Raw genomic sequence first — 17,531 nt, forward strand, 5'->3', positions numbered from 1 at the left:
AGGTTGTTTTGTTTAGCTGGCTTGCGTATTTTGTTTGAAATTCAATTTAATTCCGTACAACTTCATTTTAAAATTCGTAAGTTAAGTATTGAATGAGTATTTGATAAAACACAATTTGAATTCAAAACGAAAAAAGTCAAGCACTGCTAGCTCGAAAAAAAGAGAGAAAACAATGACTTGCTAGAGAACACACAAGTGTACCACAAACAAGAAACTCTCTCTCTCTCTCTCTCTCTCTCTCTCTCTCTCTCTCTCTCTCTCTCTCTCTCTCTCTCTCTCTCTCTCTCTCTCTCTCTCTCTCTCTCTCTCTCACTGCGTTCTTTAAATACACAAATATCAAAATCAAATCTACTTCAGGAATATAACAAAATCACGGTGTTATTATGAGTTATTTCTAATATGCTGACTGTTTGCAAATGATAACAAGACATGTCGAGAAAAAAGATATCAAGCATGAGCCTTTTAGAGGGGGAATCTAGACGAGGGTGTTGTGTGTGTGTGTGTGTGTGTGTGTGTGTGTGTGTGTGTGTGTGCGTGTGTGTGTGTGTGTGTGTGTGTGTGTGTGTGTGTGTGTGTGTGTGTGTCTGTCTGTCTGTATAGAGCGATTCAGAGAAACAACTGGACTGATCTTAATGAAACTTTACATTAGAGTTCCTGAGTATGATATCCCCAGGAGTATTTTTCATTTTTTGGATAAATATCTTTAATGACGTCATATCCGGCTTTTTGTGAAATCTGAGGCGGCACTGTCACGCTCTCATTTTTGAAACAAATTGGTTGAAATGTTGGTCAAGTAATCTTCGACGAAGCCCGGACTTTGGTATTGTATTTCAGCTTGGAGGCTTACAAATTAAATGATGATTTTGCTCATAAAAGTTGTCATTAAAACCGAATTTTCGCAAACAGATTTGAAACTGATTGCATCGTATTCTTGATCCAATTTGGAATCTGCAAATATATACACATGTCATGTTTACTTTTAAAATGTGAACATAATTAACGAAAATAGGTTAATTAGTACTACGATTATAATCTAAGAAATCGATCCAAAAATGATGTTATCTTATTCTTTATCATTTCCTGATTCAAAAAACATATAGATATGATATGTTGTATTCAAAACAAGCTCAGACAGTTGAAAATACTACAGAAAAGCGCGCTTTCCTTCTTATAGCAATACGCTATTGCGCTATACTAGTACCGGCTTGTCAGTTTTACTTCGTGTCGCACGGGAAAAGTCAGGGATTACCTTGTACCGCGGGGATTAACGAAGCTGTTTTGTCTTGGTGAAACTGAAAATGCAGTGCGTTCACTTTCATTCTGTGAGTTCGACAGATTGACTAAATGTTGTAATTTTGCCTTACGCGACTCGTGGTCTTTTCTCTCTCTCGTTCTGTTTATTGTTTCTGTCTTTGTTTCTATTTGTTGTTGTTTTGTCGTTTGCTTTTGTTTTTGTCATTGATGTTGTTTTTGTCGTTGCTGTTGTTTTTACATTTAGTCAAGTTTTGACTAAATGTTTTAACATAGAGGGGGAATCGAGACGATCTAAAATTACGTTCATCTTATTCTTCATCATTTTCTGATTCTAAAAACATATAAATATGTTATATTCGGATTAGAAACAAGCTCTGAAAATTAAAAATATAAAAATTATGATTAAAATTAAATTTTCGAAATCGATTTAAAACATTTTACCTTATTCCTTGTCGGTTCCTGATTCCAAAAACATATAGATATGATATGTTTGGATTACACACACGCTCAGAAAGTTAAAACGAAGAGAGGTACAGAAAAGCGTGCTATGCAGCTAGCTCAGCGCAACCACTACCGCGCTAAACAGGCTCGTCAATTTAACTGCCTTTTGCACGAGCGGCGGACTACGGTCATTGTGACAAAATGCAGTGCGTTCAGTTTCATTCTGTGAGTTCCACAGCTTGACTAAATGTTGTATTTTTGCCTTTCGCGACTTGTTTGTTGTTGTTGTTGTTTGTCAATCGCCACACATGTCACCGTCTTGTGTTATATATTAGGTATTTGCGTAGATGTTCTGGGCATTTTTAAAGTGATGGGCCACAGCGTAGCAGAATCGGTACTGTTCCTGCAACAAACACATATCTAACTTTTAGTATTGAAGCTGTTATGTTCAGGGAATAGATCAAAGCTGGAAATATGTGTGTACCGTTCATATCTACACACTGCATACACCTTATGGGCAACAAGAGGGACACGTTCCAGGGAACACTTGTGGCTGGAACCTGAACAATTAGCACGCGGTTTTCAAGTGTGTGTTCTTTCCGTCTTTATAATATATTAATCTAAACCATGTCATTCGTAGTTAAAAAGAAACACGTTCGCGCACACGTTCGATACGCACGCACGCACGCTTGCGCGCACACACACACACACACACACACACACACACACACACAAACACACACACACACACACACACACACAAACACACACACACACACACACGCAATGTACTCATCAACTGACCACAGAGGTGAGGGCCTCGGGTCTGACAGTGTGCAGCTGTCTAACGGCCATGTACACGTCAAGCTCTGCGTCACACGTCATTCGGCTGATGACGTCCAACAGTGCACACACCACGCCGCTCTGGGACGCTCCGTCACTAAAGATAAGTTAGCAACAATGTTGAATTACAAATGATTTAATTATTCATATTATCAAGCATATAATGCTTTGCGACTTGTTTGGTCATCCTACTAATTTCAGCCCCATGGCTCTTGCACGATCAATTTGTTTTAACAAAAGACGACAGAACCATGCTATTTCAACTATAAGGCAGGAGCGCTTCTTTTCAGCGGCAAAGGTAGCAACACAAGAAAGCAAGACTTAACCAAAAAAATAAAACAACACTAATTAATATAAAAACACAAGGTTATTGGAACGTGTAATTGATGACAAACAAAACATTACATTTACAGTTCGTCGACCCAGTCATCTTTTAAGTTTGTTTGTTTGTTTGTTTGCTTAACGCCCAGTCCACCACGAAGGGATATATCAGGCCGGTGCTGCTTTGACATTTAACGTGCGCCACACACAAGACAGAAGTCGCAGCACAGGCTTCATGTCTCACCCAGTCACATTATTCTGACACCGGACCAACCAGTCCTAGCACTAATCCCATAATGCCAGACGCCAGGCGGAGCAGCCACTAGATTGCCAATTTTAAAGTCTTAGGTATGACCCGGCCGGGGTTCGAACCCACGACCTCCCGCTCACTGGGCGGACGCCTTACCACTAGGCCACCGTGTTGCGGTCACATCATCTTTTAAGTAGATAGATACACACTAATGGTACAGATACATAACTTATCTCAAAATCAAAATTAAATCAATAACCGAACCAAACAACAACAACAAACAACGAAAAAACAACTAACAAACACATAAACAAACACACACAACAGAAAGAGAGGGATTCAGCCAGGAACAAGTTGAGTAACTCACATGCACTGCACGATGAGAGGCTTGCCTCCCCTGTCGTGGTGTGACGTGTGCAGAGTGGTCAGAAGGTGAACCAGGTCCGCCATGTTGTCTGCCACCTGTCCTGTCCACCCCGCGTAATGCAGCACTCTCACTTCTCTGCTGGTGTCCTGTGTTATATGAAATTGTAACACAAGTTAACAATCCACTGCACGTACCATTGTACATTACCTGCTATTCAGACTTGGTCGTGTGACAGACGTTTTCTTCCACACGAGATTACGTTGATTGTCTAACGAAGTCGTTAGAGTGGCGCGGAATCAGTCTCCTGGTTCTTGAGAAGATAACAAGCATTGGAATGATCAAGCCACTTTCACTCTCCTATGTGCCAGGAGATTGCTTCCACATAAATCTCACTAACTCTTGTTGCTTAATTACGTCAAGTTTTCTCAGATAAAAAAGGTGTATATTTTCACACCGTCAGATGTGTTTATTTATATATTACATCCATATTAGCAGTACAGTAGAATCCGCTTAATAAGGCCATGTTTAATAAAGCCACCCGCTTTTTGAGGCCAATTTCTGACTGCACGGATTTTTCCTTATGTTTTATGCTTATGCTTTTATTAAATCCACCCACTTAATATAGCCACTTTTGTCCTGCACCAAGGTGACCTTATTAAGCGGAGTCTACTGTATACGTTTGGTTGGCGCTCCAATCAAAGGTCTATTTTGCATGCTACTCCAAAGAAAACTATGACCAGAATGACTTTAAATAATTATCTTAAACAGCTGTTCATTTCAAATAATGATGTTGTATTTGTCCGACCGTATGTGTTTGCCAACATCACGGATAGGTCTGACCTGTTTACTGAATGTTGCACACTTGATCGAGACGTTTGATCTGGGTGGATGCTGAGGTGGGGTATTATGCTGCAAAAGATCTATCATAGTTGTGCATAAGTATTGATTTGACAGACCTAAATGTGTGAACAAAAATACCAATTTCTATGTACATCTGAAAGGGACACAAACACAAACTACCTGACTGTAGAAAGTATACTCACATCATTTCTCATTTGAAGCGTGTAGCTATAAAGGGTATCTCCCAGTTTAGCCACAGACTGGAGGCTGATGGTGTAGGGTCCGGTTGTTATCGGTGACTCAACCTTTTTAGGCCAGTAGCAACACATATTCTGTAACATACACAACATAGGATCTTAGCGCATGTGTTACTCATGGTGCTAATCCGTGCGTATTGGAGACCCGTCCTTTTTGTACCAGGAGCGACATATAATCTGTACACCTAGTACACATCAGAAAATGTACTATGTGTGTGTACTCAAGACCGTACATTTTCGGCCAAAGCAACACTTATTGTGCAACATACAGAACATAATATCGTAGCTCATATAAGCAAACTGTATGAATACGCATGTATTTAAAACCCTACTACGTGGTCAGTAGTGACACAATGCCATATCCTGTTACTCACACAATATTGAATCTTAGTATATTATGAAGCGTGCAATTATCATTCTTAATGTGCTAATTCAGCGTAAACTTCATGCACACCTACATGTACGTGGTAGTTGCTTCTTTCATGTGAGGAAGGTATGAACGTCACATTGTCATGAATTGTGCACATGGAACTGCTAAAGGTTGACAACGCTGTTCATGTTTCATCTTTTTAGGTAAGACTGCACACTATTATAACAATATTAACGTGAACGCAAAGTGCTAATTTTACGTGACATGTTCTTAGCCTGTGTGTTGTTTTGAAATAGATATCTGCCTTACTCTAGCAGTGAGCATGTTTTCGAGGGACTGACTCTCAAAGGGACCTAATTTTGATCCTGAATATTCAGGCCCAAAGTAAACTTAAAAGCTAATGAAGGGACACATTATAATACCTTCTTTCTTTTCATGTCACCAATGCTGACGATGGTGTTGACGTCACATCCGTCCACCAGTCTCCACATGTCAACCAGGGTGTCTGGCAGCGGAAGTTGCGTCATGATGCTGCCTCGTTGCTGAAGGAACGTCTGTAAAGAAATGAAAATTTTAACGCAAATTTGACTTATGTTTAGGTAAAGCTGAAACGAAGTCTTCTTTACTGCTGTACCTGATTTCTGTGTTTGTTTGTTTTTCGCTTTTCTTTCGCGTTGTATTGTTACTGATATAATATTTTGTTCACTGCAAGCCAACCCCGCTTCAATCAAAATAGTCTTTAACTTTCCATACATAGTAGAATTATCATGATAACCGGTACGTTATGATTGGCTGAGTTTGGAATTTACCCCATGTTAATAACATGTAGTGTTGTATCAATTGGGCCTATTCGGACATTGCATGAATTTTCCAAGCAGAATTTGAACATGTACATGCTTTCATTTCAACATATATTGCAAGCAACTACAGTTAGTATTTTTTTTCTTTATCAGCATAAATCTAGGCACCTACCGCCATGTAGACAGCGTTGATGTACTGGTTCCTGCCCTTCACGTGCTTGGTGAGATACACCAGGTGCTGGTCGTCTAAAACATACACACAGCTTAACATTGTGTTCATGTGAATAAAGATTACGTAAAGCAACCATTAAAGAAACAGTAGCTATATTATGGTGTGCGAAGCACTAACAATTTACCTAGAAGAAGAAGAAGAAGAAGAAGAAGAAGAAGAAGAAGAAGAAGAAGAAGAAGAAGAACAAGAACAAGAACAAGAACAAGAACAAGAACAAGAACTACTGCTACTACTACTCCTACTACTACTACCAATGATAACATAACTCAAAAGAGAGTGCAAAAAGTTAAGTATCACCTATATTAACGACAACGTTTTCATATCACCACATCAATATACTGCCAGCTATAGGACCACTATATTAATCTTCGCCGGTCGTCGTGGGTCCGTGTGGACCCAGAAGGGTGTTTAATTGCAAATATCTCTTAATGCCTCAGACACCTAAAAAGCTCTTATGTCCTAAAAGATAATTACATTTCAGCGAGAAGTAATTAAAAAAACAAAGGTCAAATTTAGACTACCCACGGAAGACATCGTGGGGCCGTGAGGACCCATGTTTCTCAAACTGAAGGAACTTACATACAAACTAGGGAGAGAAGTCACAAACCTTCGGGTATTGGCTCTAAACATCATTTTCTACGATCTGTTTAATTTTGGAGTTAATAAGCAAGTCGCGTGGAGCGAAATTAATACATAACAATGTGGGTCCTATTAAATTAATAATTTAATTTAATTACTTCTCGCGGAAATTTAACCACGGCGTTTACGGAAGGGGATGCACGTTTTTGCTTCGTTGGAAAGCATGGGTCTACGGAAGGGTATGCATATGTTTCCTTCTTTGAGAAGCATGGGTCCGCACGCCCCCACGATGTCTTCCGTGTGTAGTCGACAACCCGGTCGGGCAAAGGTTAAACTGAGTACATTCATTTATACATAAACAATTATAATAAGTGGACATGAATTGTGTATATTTACAATCCGACACCCTACGAGCACCTCAAAATGTACTTGCAAGATATTCACAACACTCCACTGACAAATTGGTTTTTTTTGTGGGTGTTGTTTGTACCACTGAAAGCAAACTTGTTCAGTCTTAAATAGTTGTGCGTGTTAATACGTAAGCATCTGCTAAACGAGGGAAGGATAATTCTATTCTTACTTGGTAAGGCATTGGGGTTGCGATTCTTGGCACGGTTCTCTTTCAGGTTGGCCGTGGTGTAGGATGGGCTTGTCAGCAAATCACGCATATTGCACAGTGTCTGAAAAAAACACCAATCATGTTAACAAAAGTACATACAATCTGAACTGTTTTTCTTTCTTGTCTTTAATTAAAAACAAAAGCTTTTGACTTGGTGAATTGATCATAATATAGTTTTGTGCATTTTTGATTTCATACATATTTGAGATGGATAATTTTCTTTATTGTAAACTAACCCCTTGGCCTTATGTTGACAATAGTTAAACGTAAGCGTCTTATCTGTTTATTTGGAGAGAACAAACAAGTCGCGTAAGGCGAAAATACAACATTTTGTCAAGCTGTCAAACTCACAGAATGAAACTGAACGCAATGCAATTTTTCAGCAAGACCGTATACTCGTAGCATCGTCAGTCCACCGCTCGTGGCAAAGGCAGTAAAATTGACAAGAAGAGCGGGGTAGTAGTTGCGGTGAGAAGGATAGCACACTTTTCTGTACCTCTCTTCCTTTTAACTTTCTGAGCGTGTTTTTAATCCAAACATATCATATCTATATGTTTTTGGAATCAGGAACTGACAAGGAATAAGATGAAAGTGTTTTTAAATTGATTTCGACAATTTAATTTTAATAATAATTTTTATATTTTTAATTTTCAGAGCTTGTTTTTAATCCAAATATAACATATTTATATGTTTTTGGAATCAGAAATTGATGAAGAATAAGATGAACGTAAATTTGGATCGTTTTATACAACACTTTTTTTTTTTTACAATCTTCAGATTTTGACCAAAGTCATTGATTAATTTTTAAGCCACCAAACTGAAATGCAATACCGAAGTCCGGCCTTCGTCGAAGATTGCTTGGCCAAAATTTCAATCAGTTTGATTGAAAAATGAGGGTGTGACAGTGCCGCCTCAACTTTTACAAAAAGCCGGATATGACGTCATCAAAGTAGCGAAAAAAAGAAAAAAAGATCCGGGAATATTATTCCCAGGAACTCTCATGTAAAATTTCATAAAGATCGGTCCAGTAGTTTGGTCTGAATCGTTCTACACACACACACACACACACACACACACACACACACACACACACACACACACACACACACACACACACACACACACACACACACACACACACACACACACACACACACACACACGCATACACCACGACCCTCGTCTTGATTCCCCCTCTATGTTAAAACATTTAGTCAAAACTTGACTAAATGTAATTTGTAAACAACACTTTAATTTGGATATGATAGCGAAATAAATTATCAAAGGACCTACGATTTAAAAAAAAAAAACCAATCAGTTTGCTGACAACAATCTAAAAAGTATGTTCAATATAGTAATCCAAAATGTGATGCATGTATTTGCACTGAAATAACATTATGTAAATGTGTGCAACGTATGGTAATTAAGAGAACAAAACAAACAAACGTGCGTGTGTTTATTTTACCGAACAAGTGGAGTAAAACACCCCAAAATAAAAAATAAAAATATTTGGAAAGAGGCAAGGGGATGAGTACAAGGCCAGAATGACCTTCAGCTTTAGTCAAGCCTTTAGAACTTTCAGAATGTGTTTGAATGCATTCAATAGGTTAAGGATATCAGTTTCTTGCACGGCTATACCTCAAACTCGTTGTCAATCATGTCGCTAGGCGTGTGCTGGGTGACTGTGTGTGGGAGGACGGTGTCCATGTTTGACATCTGTATCCTGCTGTCTCCACTCATGTAGGCCTCCACCACTGCCTCGTGAAGAAACGCGTACTGGCCCTGAACACACAACTCGTAAGGGTAACAGGGTTTAGACCAGGGATTCATTAAAGCTGTGGGTAACTTCATCAACATTAATAATGGTTTTATATTGTCTTAAACTGTTTCAAGTCTGGTTTTAAACTGTCTACAAATAAACATTGTATAATCAAAACGTTCTTGTTAAGTAGGGTGGGTTTAAATGCAAAAGTTGTTTATAACTGTCCAGGTTATCGCCTTGACCGTTACCTTGTTCTGCACCATGAGACATCGGTCATCCCTCAGCCTGTTCACGGTGTTGTAGATGTTCACTTCCGCCCTCTGTTGCGCATGATCAATGACTATGTCCAACGCGATGAAGGTTCCGGTTCTGCCAACTCCAGCGCTGAAACAAACACACACACAGACAACAAACGAATCAGCATCTGCATTATAAAATATACGACCAAAGAAAAACAACTTTTAAAGAAAAAAGGGAATGAAATGGAGAAAACAACGCAAAGACAAGGACAAAGCAAAGCAACTGGAATACAAAGCATTTTGAAGATGTCAGTGAAGCATTTATTTGTGATGGTACAAATCACATAACAACTCACTACGCTAGCCGATCTGTGAGACACTTTCGATCCCTAATTCCTTGCTTTATAATCCTAATCTAATCTAGGGGTCCTTAACGTCCTCACAGGAAATTTTCCTTTTAGGGACGTGAGTTGATGATACGCTTTAAAAACAAAAAAATAAAATAAAAAACAAAAAACAAAAAATAAATATAAAAAGGAGAGAAAGAAAAGGGCAAGACCAAGCAAGCCCGACCGTGATAGGACCCCGACCCCGCTCTCCATGAGTAAGGGAGGGGGTGGGGCAATAAGAAATATACGTTAAGATCCTTGTAAGAGGAATATTAATAATTTTTCTTTTATATGCGTTGACTTCCTAGGGGAAGGGCCATTAAAAACATGGATTTTAATTCAATTTTAGTTTCGTTAAAAAAAGATAAAAATCAGGACCACCTGTCAAGGTTTAAAAGTGACTACATTGTGAGAATAATATAAAGAACATGCGCAAACACGTAATACTGATCTTCTAGTAAGATTTGGACACATCATTTCATTTACTATGTACATTAAGGGAAAAGTCTGGGTTGTGGCACTCGATCACTAGGTGGGGCATATAATCCTCTGAACTACAAAAGCGTGTCTACACTTGCCTGCAGTGCACAACAAGGGGCGGGGCTTCCGCCGAGCGCGGAGCACGTGACCTCACGTAACGCCAGAAATTGACAAGGGGCGTGGTGGCGGGCACCTCATGGTCCATCCAGCTCTGGTAGTGGTACTGCTTCACACGCCGCTTCTCTGAGCCCTGCAGGACAAACGATACAAAGCTCATAACATATTTAATTCATACCTGGGCAAGCTACATGTTTAAAGTAATGCAAGGTGCATAAACTCTCTGCTTCAAACAACAAGTCTCCACTGTCTGTAGAAATGCCTACTATGAACTGAGAAAAATTAGCTCCATCCGCCACTGCCTTTCTTCCGATGCTACAAAAACCCTCATTTGCTCTCTCGTTCTTTCAAGGCTAGATTGCGGAAATGCCCTTCTTTCTGGTTCTTTTGACTATCTCATTGAAAAACTGCAGAAAGTACAGAACAACTCCGCTAGATTAATCACAAAGACCCCTAAAAGACACCACATCACACCTGTTTTGAGATCTCTTCACTGGCTGCCTGAAAGAAGTCGTATGCAATACAAAATTGCATGCATTTGTTTCTCTTTCTTTCATGGTACAGGACCTGCTTATCTCTCTGAGATGTTATCAAAATATTCAAACCTCTCCTCTCTTCGCTCTGCAACAGATACCAATGTACTTAGTAAACCAAAAAGAAACAGAAAATCAACTAACTATGGATTTGAGAGATCCTTCAAGTACCAGGGACCTCTTGTCTGGGAGAAAATCCCCCGGAGCATTAGAGATTCCCAGTCACCATCTGCCTTTAGAACATCCCTCAAAACACACATGTTTAAGTTAGACCTCTGAAGGAGATCCCATGATCGGTGAGTCATTGACGCTGCCACGTGTATTATCTACTAAAGTGTGGCGTTCGTGAAGATGTGTATGTGCATGTGTGTTTTGTACTAGTATAACGTATGCGTACATAGAATGACATTGCGGGTTACCTGAACATTGACAATGGCGAAAGAAAGATTGTGTGTGTGTGTGTGCGCGCGCGCGTGTGTGTGTGTGTGTGTGTGTGTGTGTGTGTGCGTGTGTGTGTGCGTGCGTGTGTGCGTGCGTGTGACCATGTTCGAATTTATTCGGATTTAGTTCTCTTTCCTTGTTTGTGTTATGATTATGTAAGTGTAAAGCGCTCTGAGCTTGTCACCACGAGGTTTACGCGCTATATAAGTAATCGTTATTATTATTATTATTATTATTATTATTAATGCAAGTTATTTCAGCAAGGCGATATAACTTAATACTATCAAAAACAAATAGGCGCTTGAGTTTTGTTTACTGATGGATTAACGATTATTTTCAGTAAAAACATGGTTAGCATTATAATGTTAATATTCGCAGAGATAAAAAGACAGTGTACATTCAAAACTGGATCGACAATGGAATTGCTCAGATTGGTCATATTTTGGGACAAAATGGATACTTATCCTATAATGCATTTAAAATTAAATATCCAAATGTGCGAGGAGATTTTGTATTGTACCAAGGTGTAATCCAGGCTGTTAAAAAATATCAGAGAAAAATCGGCTTAGAATTTGATAAACATTTTATTATGACAGAGCCCAATGTGTGGAAATGTATTTGTAAAGGCAAGACACAACTTATTTACAAAAAGCTGAATGAACATGTTACGGTCCCAAAATGTATCCAAAAATGGTCTGAATCCTTAGACTGTTTGTTAGATAAGAAGGCTATTTTTCAACATGTTTTTAAAACAACAAAAGACACTTGTCTGAGATGGTTCCAGTACCGACTATTGTACAGAATTTTGCCCACAGAACGGTTTCTATTTTTGCGAAAAATTGTGGATACGTCATTGTGTACATTTTGCGGTAGAAATGAAGAAACCCTTTTACATATGTTTTGGGAGTGTGATAAAGTGCAGACTTTTTGGATAGAATTTGTAAATTGGCTAAAGGCGAACTGCACCCATTGTGACAATTTAAAACTGTCTAAAGAACTGGTTCTTCTTGGAGTTGCGAACAATGTTGTCACCGATAAAGCTTTTGATGTGTTAGTAATCTGTGCCAAACACCATGTATATATTTCCAAAATGAACAAAAAGACCCCTCATTTTCAGACGTTTAGTAGAAATTTGAAGCAAAGATTTATTTGTGAAAAGTATAACGCAGTTGTAAATAATACAGTAGATAAATTTTACAAGGATTGGCGCCTGTATATGCATGTTTTGATGTAACCCCTTTATATATATATTTTTTGTTTTGGTTTTTTGGTTTTTTTCAAAACCTTCTGATACTGCGACCACCAAGCTCTGAACATCCCCCCCCCACCCATCCTCCCACCCCATGTATGTTGTAATTGTTCAAGTGTTTTTCGGTTATATGGATCTGTCCTTTTGGTTAAGTGATGTCCTGTAATGTACAGAATTATATGTATCATTGTATGTAAAAAAAAAAAAAAATTCACCAAAAGAGAATAAAATAAAAAAAAATAAAAAAAACATGGTTAGCCATCTTCGCTGTCTGCCTATCTGCCCAATTCTCCGTACCCCTCTCCCATCCTAAATCTTCCTCCCCCACCCCTTTTAAACAAAACTGACCTGAGCTCGTTTGAGGTCAAAGGTCCTGATGACGAAGTGAGCTCTGGTCTCCTCCTCCACCCCCGTCACCTCCATGTGTCCAGTGGTCAGCCTGTCTCCCTGGGCCGGCCAGTACTCGTAGCACTTGGGCTGTAACGCATGACAACATTACGATCACATATATAGATATGAAACTGCGGTTCACTTTAGTGGACCGCGCAACATAAAACACAATATTGGGACATCCTGCAATCAACCCCCACACTACTCTACTCATGCAAGTTTGTCTCCAAGGCCCGGGTAGTTCTCGTATAATATTGAGGCTGCACAACACTACACATAATAACCACACATAAATAAAAACAACCCACAACATGTTTAACATTAACACTCGCATAACAATACTACCAAACACCAATTGAGTTATATATATCATCAAAAAAGAACTTCTGAAATGACTCGTTTTCTGTACCTTATTTTTTCCTTGACGTTAGTGTTATCTACCTCCAGCCATACCATGCACAAGACGTTGGGATTCGACCTGCATGATTAGGCTATCTGACTGTAACATCACAACACTCTACTTGCAGGAGACACAACTATGTGTTGCCTTACCTTGTTTCCCTCCTTGACATTGGTGAGCATGATGATGTCAGTGACCCCCTCCTGCCACACCATACGCCAAAAATCGTCCACTGTGTTGTCTCTCGGTCCTTGGGCAGCGATGTAAGCTTTCTCCAGTTTATATCCCTGCGGCATAATTTAAATTACATGACACGGAAATAAGCAGAACAAAAACTGGATCATTGAATAATATGTTCTTGAGAAACCTGAATGGGGATGCAGGTAACACACGTGTTTTTTTATGCAGAACAATGTAACTTATCCTCCTCCTTCTCATTAACAATAATATCAAGAAAAACATCAAGAAAACAATATCAACAACAATGCAGACGATGATGCCAAATAATAAAACAGCAGCAACGACGATGCTGATGATTATAACAATGATAGCAACACCAATGACGATGACAAAAACTTCAACAGCAGTCACAACAGCTGATGCCGCACGTGCAACTGGTGCTGACAGAACACTCACCCTGACAAAGCTGGCGTTGACGTAGTCCGAGGCATCGTCCCCATCCACCTGTTCCAGCTCCACCCGGTTCTTGTCGTCTGTACAAACAAGGCCTCTGGTTACTATTGTGCGCATCGAACCACTATCTGGTTCTGATTACTCTGTATTGCTCTGTTGCGTTCCTATATACTTAGCCAGGCCCTGTGAAATATAGTCGATCCCCATCCCCGAGACAGGTCCTAGCTTCCATTCACGTTTAACCTACCTCTCTAATTGGTTGTTGTTGTTGTTTTGGCATGGGGTGTTTGACTTGTTAAGCTAGCTATAGTTGCAGACGAGTAACCAAATTAACCAAAATATAGAGGGACAGAGAGAGAGAGAGAGTAGTTGGTTATTAAATTGTATGGTCTCTTCAGCCGATATTGCTATTCGAGACCGATGCAAGGGTGTTTCCTTTCTTAGTTCACATGGCAAGGTCCATGCTTAACACTATTTACAACCCGGTCTATCACTGTAAAAAGAAGGTTCTAAAAGTGTATAACTTTCACATTTCTGGAGAGGGAGGAATAATTAGGCAAACAAAAAGCAGGTAGTGAGACAGAAAGGAAGAAAGAAAGAAAGAAAATAAGGATAAAAAAAAACTACAGTTAGTTAAATGTAGCGTCTTCCACACTTTATATTAAAATAAGACAATGAACAACAACAAGAAATAGATAAGCAAGTACATATACACGAATGAATAGATTGATGAATAAAGAAGCGAATGAACAACCAAAAATAAATCAATACAGAAACAATGCAAAGGACAGCAAGTAAGGTTAAGAAGATAAACATACAATAATGTTTAACTGTCACAATCACTCACAGGGCAGGATACTGTTGTAACGGTTTTTGTAGTAGTTTTCCTTTCTCTCCCCGTTCGTCAGTGTAAAGTCCTTTCTCGGGATCATTCGCTGACACAAAATACAGAAAAAGCAACATGTAACTCTCTAATACCATTGAGTCGTCATACAGTTCTTACACAACATCTAACCAAGAGGATACATGTACTATGATAATGATAATGATAATAATTATGTTGCAAGGTCTTCTTGTAACATGGAATGAGAATTTGTTAGTCACTGAAATAAATTATACGACATAATCTAGACTCATTAAGTCATTTTGACACAGGCGACCGCCTCAACAAATATGAAAGCTAAGTAAATCAATTCAAACTTAAATTCTAAAAAAAACAAAAACACACACACCCAAGGCCAGCTTCCTCTCTCTATCTGGTGCTGCGCAGGCATTCACACATTTTTAAGTTGCTTTTGTCTTGTACAAGTGGCCTTAGCAAAAATGTTTGTCTCTGCACTGCAGTCAGCTAATCACAATTTCCGAATGGACTATCGATAAATGCACTATCATACGCCAGTAAAACGTCAAAAACGCAACAGCTTTTCCTTACCATGAACTCTTCTTCCAGCGACCCGTCCCGCAGTTTGTTGACCACAGTTTGCTGCAACTTGTCCACACGGATCCCTGTCGGCTTGATGTTGGCGTACAGCTCCTCATTTGCATACATCGCGTCCGTCACCTTGAAGTCCTCCTCCTCGTCGTACGGCAACAGGTCTGGAGAAGTTTGCGGTCCCGCGTTGGATAATCTCCCTTGAGTTGGTTTGGGTGCTGTTGGTGGTTTCCCTTCTCTCTTGTTTGTTGTTTTTGTCTTCTTGGTGCCGTTTTGTTGAACAGTCGTGCTGGATGTAACAGTGTTAGGTTCTTGTGATCCGGGCTTGTGTGCTTTGAAAGGGAGAGTGACGTTTTCGTATATGACGTTACGTGGCCGTTTGGATTTCGGAATCGCAACTGCGTAGACGTCAGCCTCGCTCTTGTCACTGGACTTGTCTGAAATAGGATACTTGTCTACTTGTTTTAAACACAAAACATAATTACACAAACTTGATGGCACAAAGCGTTAGCAATTGAGTATGTTAACACATAATTATTGTTGTTTTCTTTCAATACATATATCTGTTTATCACCTCCTCGCCCCCCCTCTCTCTCTCTCTCTCTCGCTCTCTCTCTCTCTCTCTCTCTCTCTCTCTCTCTCTCTCTCTCTCTCTCTCTCTCTCTCTCTCTCTCCTTTAACATCTTCGTAATTGGAGAAACACTAATTTCTACATTATCTAATTAATTATTTCATATACCGTAGTTTCAATCCCCGAATAAATAACACAACCACCTTTTAATTTGTGATCGAAGGAATAAGTGGATTTGTGATCGAAGGAATAAGTGGATTCTAAGTAAAACTGCAAATGCAAGACTAACGTGTATTTCATTGATGAAGTCAACCAAAATCGTTAATTGGTTAAGACCTAAAGTCAAGTTCCAGATACATGTATGATTTGTCAGTACCTGCAGGATCAGAAGATTGCGAAGGGTCGTTTTGAGAGGTAGGGGGATTTTCATTGCCGCTGATTGTAGACACCCTGCTGCTTTGCATCTCTGTCGCTTTTCCCTTTGTGCTGTCATGGTTGCAAATGCTTCTGCGTCGTCTGCGATTAGTACACAAAAAGGAAGAAAAGTAAAAGTAGTGCTGTTGCAGAGGTAGAGTTTAAACGAAGGAAGACAGGGATGATGACAAACACACGGGCACAAGCAGATATAAATACATATCCACGCACGAACAAACACCCCCGGCAAAACACCCTACCCACACACACACACACACACACACACACACAAACACACATGCGCGCACGCATCGCCCCATATCTCTCTCTCTCTCTCTCTCTCTCTCTCTTTCTCTCTCTCTCTTTGAACGTGCGTGCGTGCGTGTGTGTATATGTGTGTGTGTGTGTGTGTGTGTGTGTGTGTGTGTGTAGGTGTGTGTGTGTGTGGGGAGGGGGACTCTGAACTTATAATACCATGTTTGTGTATGTTTAAATTTCAGCATATAAATCACCTGATGACAACGATGAGAACAGCAGCAAAGACAACGATGACCAGAACACCAACGATGACACCAACCAGGAATGCTGTATTATACGGCTTTTCTGTCTCTGTGTCTAGCGCAAACAAATCAAAAACATTTTGTTAAAGTGTAAAGCCCGTGTGTGTCAAATACACCTGAACAACACTGGCTGGTATAAAGGGAATACTTTTAGCAAACAAAAACAAAAATAACACATTTTGAAAAAGCATACATTTGCACGCACACAGGCATGCACGCTCTCCCTCATTCTCCCCTTACACACTCGAGCGTACCTAATACTATGCCCTCTTCACACACGACAACGTCAAGACCGATGCTTGCTGGCATGCGTCCAAGAGGGTGGACGCGTTTGTTCAATGTAAACTCTTGAACAATCTGTGGTGTTCGACTCAATGGTTAACAAGGAAAGATTATACCGTTAGGATGGCTATACCTATGCCAAAGGTATGTTTTCCAGTTGCTTACTGACTCTGAAAAAAAGGAACTCGCTTCTTCCATCCATGCATATGTCTAATAATAACGACGTGGTATCATACTTACCACACAGATTTCCAGAGAACCCTGGTGCACATCCGACCAGACACTGTCCGTGTTGATGATGACACGTGGTGTTGACCTGACAGTTACTGCATGACTTGTTACACCTTTCTCCGTACAGCCCTTCCTCACACGCTGAAACAATGTATTAAGTTTTATTCCCCCCTCTGCTTCTTTCTCTCTGTAAACTTGTAGGGCTAGTTATTTTGGGGTCATGCCAATACGCCCC

The 17,531-nt window shown here is 39.8% G+C and overlaps 1 protein-coding gene across 1 annotated transcript in view; it reads right to left on the reverse strand.

The window, feature by feature from the left end:
- Positions 1–17,092, reverse strand: part of LOC138963634 (receptor-type tyrosine-protein phosphatase epsilon-like) — a 17,628-nt gene extending 536 nt beyond the window's left edge. The window contains exons 1-18 of the mRNA XM_070335480.1: positions 17,038–17,092; positions 16,736–16,838; positions 16,186–16,325; positions 15,239–15,675; positions 14,654–14,741; positions 13,810–13,886; positions 13,326–13,460; positions 12,732–12,860; positions 10,142–10,293; positions 9,184–9,319; positions 8,812–8,955; positions 7,135–7,234; positions 5,916–5,989; positions 5,366–5,497; positions 4,520–4,648; positions 3,477–3,622; positions 2,500–2,635; positions 1–2,098 (exon numbers count right to left, since the gene is read on the reverse strand). The exon at positions 1–2,098 is cut by the window's left edge and continues 536 nt beyond it. Of these exons, the coding sequence (XP_070191581.1) occupies positions 2,027–2,098; positions 2,500–2,635; positions 3,477–3,622; positions 4,520–4,648; positions 5,366–5,497; positions 5,916–5,989; positions 7,135–7,234; positions 8,812–8,955; positions 9,184–9,319; positions 10,142–10,293; positions 12,732–12,860; positions 13,326–13,460; positions 13,810–13,886; positions 14,654–14,741; positions 15,239–15,675; positions 16,186–16,325; positions 16,736–16,838; positions 17,038–17,092 (2,385 nt within the window). The 3' untranslated portion in view covers positions 1–2,026. The remainder of the gene's footprint in view (positions 2,099–2,499; positions 2,636–3,476; positions 3,623–4,519; positions 4,649–5,365; positions 5,498–5,915; positions 5,990–7,134; positions 7,235–8,811; positions 8,956–9,183; positions 9,320–10,141; positions 10,294–12,731; positions 12,861–13,325; positions 13,461–13,809; positions 13,887–14,653; positions 14,742–15,238; positions 15,676–16,185; positions 16,326–16,735; positions 16,839–17,037) is intronic.
- Positions 17,093–17,531: the final 439 nt, after the last annotated feature.

This window comes from Littorina saxatilis, linkage group LG4 (genome assembly GCF_037325665.1).
Source record: "Littorina saxatilis isolate snail1 linkage group LG4, US_GU_Lsax_2.0, whole genome shotgun sequence".
NCBI classification, from domain to species: domain Eukaryota; kingdom Metazoa; phylum Mollusca; class Gastropoda; order Littorinimorpha; family Littorinidae; genus Littorina; species Littorina saxatilis.